The sequence below is a fragment of the Elaeis guineensis genome, chromosome 10 (genome assembly GCF_000442705.2).
Source record: "Elaeis guineensis isolate ETL-2024a chromosome 10, EG11, whole genome shotgun sequence".
NCBI lineage: Eukaryota > Viridiplantae > Streptophyta > Magnoliopsida > Arecales > Arecaceae > Elaeis > Elaeis guineensis.
Genome location: NC_026002.2, coordinates 38,204,667 through 38,211,464, shown reverse-complemented (window position 1 = coordinate 38,211,464; position 6,798 = coordinate 38,204,667). Strand labels below are relative to the sequence as shown.

General features: G+C 38.2%; 1 protein-coding gene across 2 annotated transcripts; it reads left to right on the top strand.

Moving 5' to 3' along the window:
• The first annotated feature begins 323 nt into the window (after nt 1-323).
• On the top strand, nt 324-6,457 carry LOC105052350 (calcium uniporter protein 6, mitochondrial). 2 transcript variants are annotated; one of them, XR_012135039.1, is made up of 3 exons: nt 324-910; nt 3,009-3,606; nt 5,114-6,457. XR_012135039.1 is itself a non-coding variant. In XM_010933126.4 (2 exons), the coding sequence occupies exons 1-2, from the start codon at nt 449-451 to the stop codon at nt 3,495-3,497; spliced, it is 951 nt and encodes a 316-aa protein (XP_010931428.1). In that variant the 5' UTR covers nt 324-448; the 3' UTR covers nt 3,498-3,723. The 2 variants fall into 2 exon arrangements, 1 of the variants encoding a protein (XP_010931428.1); XM_010933126.4 differs by lacking the exon at nt 5,114-6,457 and having other exon boundaries at nt 3,009-3,723.
• The last annotated feature ends 341 nt before the right edge of the window (nt 6,458-6,798 follow it).

Here is a 6,798-nt window from a genome sequence, read left to right as displayed (position 1 = left end):
TTGAAAGAAAAATAAAAAACTCAAGATTTGATATACTAAATATATAAAAAATAATCATAAAAAAATCTAAATAATTATACCGACTACAAAGCATATGTATTTTAAAAAATATATATAATATATTTAAAAGTCTATATATATATATATATATAAGAGGCGCATATAAATATCTAGTATATATATCAGCATTCTTGAATAATCCATAATTTTTACGAATTAATTACATTTAATTCTAAATGACATGAATTATTGAAGAATTTAAAAAAGTTGATAGTAAATTAATTAACAAAATTCAAACAGCACTTATACCAGGGGACCATAACGTCCATTGGGCCTGCAACGCCGTTGCTCTCCGGACATCCCCTCTCCAAACCCCAACCACCCCCCGGCCCTCACCACCAGGTTCGTCGCTCGTTCTCGCTCTAGACGTTCTCGTCACTCTCCCATAATGTGGCGATCCTCGTCGTCTCGCTTCATCTTCCGGACGCTCCTAGGCGGTCCGGCGAAGCTCACCGGCTGCCGGTGGGCGAACCACCCGATCTGCCGCCCCTCCTTCCACCTCTTCTCCTCCTCCTCCGCGTCGGCCTCCCCCACTGCCTCGCCGTCGCCGCCCTCCTCCACCGCTACCTGCGCGGCGGACCACGGCATCTGCGGTGGCGCCACCGCTCCGCCGGACGCGATAACGTTCGCGGAGGCGAAGCGGCTGATGCGGCTGGCGAACGTGGAGGAGCTCAAGCGAAAGCTGGAGAGGGATGGACAGGAGGTGATCGGGTACTCACAGCTCCTCGAGGCGTGCGAGGGGATGGGATTGGCGCGGACGCGGGAGGAGGCTGTGGCCTTCGCCCGGGTCCTCGACGAGGCCGGTGTCTTTCTCCTCTTTAGGGATAAGGTCTATCTCCACCCGGATAAGGTGATTGAGCCGTCTTTATTCTCGATTTCTCGTTCTTTAGGTTTAAAGTGAGATTTTTGCTGAGTGGTGAAGAGATCCGAGATGGGTTTTTGCTCTTTTGATTCGATTTCGGGAGGGCGAAGCTAAAAATATAATCTTGCTCCTCTTTTGTGTGTTTAATGTTAGTATTGTGATTGGAATTTAGGTAGTTACCAATGGATAGTTTTGAATTAACTATTTCTCTGATTTCAAGAATTTAAGGGAAACTTGGAAGCGGGTTTCTTCTCTTATTAGTAGGTATTAATTAGGGGTGTTGTAGCTAAGCGGATGTGAAGGGTTAGTGGATAGCGGAGATGTCCTTCTTTGCTTGCTGATTGGTCCATCTGATTCGGCGTTTCGGTGATTCTTTGCTCGATATTTGGAGAAGAGATTCCTATAAAATAACTGAAACGGGGGATTCTAGGGGAATCAATTGAACTTTTGGGGTTTGCTTAATGGTCTGTTTGTGTTCGAGATTTCGTTCCTCTCGGCCCCTCTGGATTTGGTATTCGGCGGGGCTTTCCTTTTTTTCTTTTTTCTTTTTTTTTTTCTTTTTTTTTTTTTCGTTTTTGCGTGCGTGTGTGTGTGGGGTGGGGATGCGGGGGGCGAGAACGAGGGAGATCCATGGAATAGCAAAACCGATCTGATTGCGTAATATTTGATATTTGAGATATTTTGAATTGTAGGATGGATACTCCCGTCGAATCCTCCCATATCCAGCAGAATGCCAAGAATATATCTTAGAATGAATATTACATCTTTATCTTTGACATACCTGATATTAGAGGAGGGGGTTGAAGAACCAAATGCCATGCCTCTGCTTGCTGCAAAGATGTTATGCTGTCTCAAATAAATAAGAAATGGATAAAACGATCATCATTTTCTTTTGCTTCTTGGGACCCTTGGATTTTCCAGAGATGACAATTCAGATTAAAAAGAAATAATTCCCATGAGGGCTTTTCGAGGTAATGAGATTTTGTGTGTCTTTACATGTTAGGTTCTTGTGCTTCAGCTGTATCTGGAATTAGGACAGCAGGTTGAAAAGAATTTCCATGGATTTTCCCAAATGTGCGGTTCAGGTCATTGTTTTTCTTGTTATGAAAGTTTAGAAGATTGAATTTCGTAACTTTCAGTGTTGGTTGCTCAAATGATGTCTGTCAAAACTTTTTGCTTTTCCCATCTTAAATCTTCCCTTTCTTTTTTGGTTTCTGGTTTTCATCTTTATCTTCAGCTTCCAATTAGTTGTTTTCTTGACTAATATAGGTCAGAGTGGAAGAAAAGGAATCATTCACCTATTTTAGCTCCCTTTTCATTTTAGGATTTTCAACATCGGCATCACAATCATACTATTTCCTGGACACTTTGAAACTTGAGTGGAGGCAAAACCCTTTGTAGATTTTTTTTTTTCACGTGTTTTAGTTCAATGCATAGATCTTATTGCATTGAACATACAAGTAATAGATATGCCATATGAATTTATAGGAGTTTGATATTTAAGGGTTCTTATGAATATTATACTATTCTTAATTTTGATGCCATTGAATTGTCATGATAGATTCCTATATTTTAATGCATTAACCACAAGGTTTCTGTTTTGGTAAAAATTAATTTTCTCACCCCTAAGCCTCTTCTTTTTCCTTTTGATTTACTTCAATGGCATCGCAAATAGTAATTCGCACAACTTTGAAATGCAAAGATGATGTTTAATATTCAACATTAAAATATATCCCATGTTTACTTCTTCTTTTTTTTTTTACTTGGATTATTTGATGAGCGATGAAATTTTTGAAGTGCTTTCTATTCTTCAAAATTTTGGGGAGCAATGAATGATGATTAAGTTTGGCACCTGGGAACGTAGTTGAGGTGTTTTTTAGTTTTATCAGGTGTCAGAAATTTTAAATTTACAAAGCTGAATGAACTATTGGTACTTTTATTTTTCAGACCTTTTAGTGTTGAACAAGAGGTTGATTATTTCAGTTTTCTTGGTTGATGATCATATTTGTTTTTTTATTTAATCTACCTGGTTAGATATTGAAAGACTAGAGGCTTATCATTTCGATCTATTTGCCTATTCTTTTAGGTTGTGGATCTCATTAGAAGAGCTGTTCCCCTTGTGCTGGAACCTGAGAATGATCCAAGGATAGAAGAGCTGAAGCAACTGCAGAGAAAAAAGGAAGAAATTGATGTACTTGCTCACAAGCAGGTCCGCCACATTCTATGGTCAGGATTAGTGTTCTTTGTTGTTCTGGTTGGTCTCTTCTTTCGTCTAACATTCTGGGAGTTCTCATGGGATGTCATGGAGCCAATAGCATTCTTCACCACTACAATCGGCATAGTTGTTGGATATGCCTACTTCCTTGTTACATCGAAGGATCCGACATATCAAGATCTGATGAAGAGACTCTTCTTATCCAGACAAAGAAAATTGTTGCGGAGGCATAATTTCGACATGAGGAGATACCTGGAATTGCAGAAATATTGCAAATGTCCTTCGGATAAAATATCAGGGGTTGAGCATGACCATGAGTTTGATGCCTCTCACCTTCAACATTTCTTGCCAAAGAAGTGATAAATTCATTGTGCTAACACCATGGACTTTTGCCTGCTTCTAGGCAAGCAAATTGCTGTTTGTTGTAGAGCCGCTGATGGAGCCTGTTTTTTCTGATTAGTATGGAAAGGTAAACTTTGGATTATATTTTGTATAGTGGCCCCCAAAGTCATTATATGGTCATTATATGGATAGGCAAATTTTGAATATTAATATAATTAATGAATTATAAAAGAATATATGTTTATATAGTGATCTTAGAATGATTTATGGTCATTAATTGTTATAATTAATAACTTGAAGAGAAGCAAGTCATTATATGTCATTTCATATATTTGATATAATGACCGCAAATGGTTCTATAATTAGTATATGTGGGGTCCCTGTATGAAAATACAGAAACTTTTGCATGTCCATCTAGATCTAAAATAGCTTGAATTCCGAGACGGGGCTTCATGCTGATTCATATAGCCTTGCATACTGAGGTTGCCACAAGACATATCAAGATCATCTACGACTTGCACATTTAAAAACCATGGTTGCTTCCTTTTTCAAAGTAAATGGACCAACTTCTGCACTGAATAAATGTTTTCATGATTATACAAAATTCCAGAAGAAACCAGCAGTCGTGTATGTGTATAGACCAAGAAACATGCTTATGTCACAGATAAGACAACACAATCAGCATATGGACATGAAGAGTCTTGCTTGAAATTTAGGAAGAGTTTCTCTTGGTACAGGGCTCTCATATCCTTCCAAAAAGGTCCTCCGTAGTCCCAATAAGATTGCTTAGTTACTCGCACAGAGAAAGAGATCTCCATCCTCAAGATTTAATAGAGTTGGAACTCAAAAGGATGTAGCATTTGTATATAAAGCTATTTTAGAAGATCTTATATCGGTCTTTTGAACTCATATTTGGTAAAATTTGTAAGATAGCTGACAAGTTAGGTAAATCACTCCAAGTACGAGATCAAACTCAAAATACAAAAAGGTATATGTGAGTATTGGTTGGTCTTCACAAGCTTCATTGCATACTTTTTACAACTCTATGTTGGGAATTAAATAAGATCATTTGATTGATTTGAATTGGAAGAAGTTTTATCCTGAGGAACCGACTGACTTAAGCTCACTTGATCGGCCTTTCTCTGAAGAGGAAATCAGGTGTACACTTTTTCTTTGGCAAAAGACAAGTCGCTGGACCCGAATTGTTTCAATAACAAATTCTACCAAAAATACTGGGACTGCATCAAGATGGATGTGTTAAAGCTCTTTTCAGATTTCTTTAATATGGATGTGTTAAAGCTCTTTTCAAATTTTTTTAATGCTCCTTACAACCTGTCCACCACGTTGAATTACACTCTTATAACGTTTATTCCGAAAAAAGATGATAGAACTAAGGTGTTTGATTATCGGCCAATCAGCATTGAGAATGGGATGATCAAACTGATTTCTAAAGCGTTATCCATTCGACTCTATGCCAAGATTAATGAGCTTGTTTTGAAATATCAATCTGCTTTTATTCAGGGTAGAGTGATATTTGAGAGCTTCATCGTTGCTTCTGAGATCATTTTCTTCTATCACCGCACCAAAACTTCCAGTATTTTTTATAAAATAGACTTTGAAAAAGCTTTTGACAGTGTCTCCTGGGAGTTTCTGTTCAAACTTTTTCAACAAAAGGGCTTTAGCACCAGATGGATTGCATGGATGCATTCTTTGCTAGTTTCCTCAATTTCGGTACTAGTCATAAACAACTCCAGATCATGGTTCATTAATCAAAGAGGGTTAAAGCAAGGTAATCTACTATCTCCTCTTTTCTTTATTTTGGTTGCTGATATTCTCATCAGAATTTTGAAGACAGCAAACTCTGAAGGACTGCTAGATGGTATCGGCCCTCACAACACCACTAATCACTTTCACAGTTTGCAGTTCGCAGATGACACTCTGCTTTTTTGCAAAGCAGATAAAGGAAACATTAACACCCTTAAGTTCATTTTGTATGCCTTCGAGCTGACAACTGGTTTGAAAATTAACTTTCTCAAATCTCAGTTGGTAGGTTTGGAAATTTTAGATTAGTTGGGGAACACCTTCGGCGAAATGCTTGACTGTCAGGTCTCTAAACTACCTATCTAATATCTTGGTTTATCTCTCCATCATTCCACTCCTCGGTGCCAAGACTGGTCCTTCATTATTGAAAAAATCTCAAAACGGACATTGAGTTGGAAGAGCAACACTCTATCTCTTGCAGGTCGGTTGGTACTATGCAATTCGGTGTTAAGAGCCATCCCAATATATTGGATGTCTGTTTTTCACCTTCCAGCAATAGTGATCCAGCAAATCAACAAGCTTTGTCGAGATTTCATTTAGAATGATCGTCAAAAGGATAGTCGAGTGAAACATTGGATAAACTGGAGTCTGATGTGCTGACCTCGACATCTAGGAGGTCTGGGATTAATAGATATTTCTACTCTCAACACTGCCTTACTTCTGAAGTGGTGGTGGAAATTCTTCAACGAGCAGCATAAATCTTGGAGCAAGTTGATTAGAGCTATCTATTACTCAAAAAAACCACCATCAACTCCAACTATTTATTTGAGAAGATCTTCCTCCCCTTTCTAGAAAGGTATTCTTAGCGCATATGATCTATTCAAACAACTCTTTCAGCCAAAGCTTGGAAAAGGAGATTTAATTTCATTTTGGGATGACCCCTGATTAATGGACTCTCCCTTCTCGATTGCCTTTCCCAATTTACATATGTTGGCTGAGAACCAACATATCTCCGTTGTTGACTTTTACTCAAATATGGGTGGAGCTCCAAATCTTATTCTGAAATCTTTAGACTACCATTGAACTCCCTCGTAATCAGAGAATGTCATGCTTTCATTTTGACTCTTCTCTTCTGCTCTCCGAATCAAAATTTGGATTGTTGGACTTGGAAATAGAACAGCATAGGATTATTCACAGTTAATGGGTGTTATAGATTTCTCAAGCATGGAGGGATGATCTCTCCTCTTGATAAGTTTTTCTGGAAGTTGCCGGTCCCTGAAAAAGCAAAGATTTTTACCTGGCTATATTATTTTAATAGAATCTTGACAGCCAAAAATCTCATCAAAAAAGGTATTTCAGTATCGGCTTGTTGTTCTCTATGCAGTGTGAAGGAGAAATCCACGGATCATTTATTCATGCTTTGCAACTACTCCAAGGAGTTTTGGTTTGTCTTTCTTATGAACTTCAGCATGTTGCAATTACCTGACAAATTCACTTATGTTTGGGATAAATAGAGGAAATATATATCTATCACTTAGGTTTTTTAGCAATGGAATGT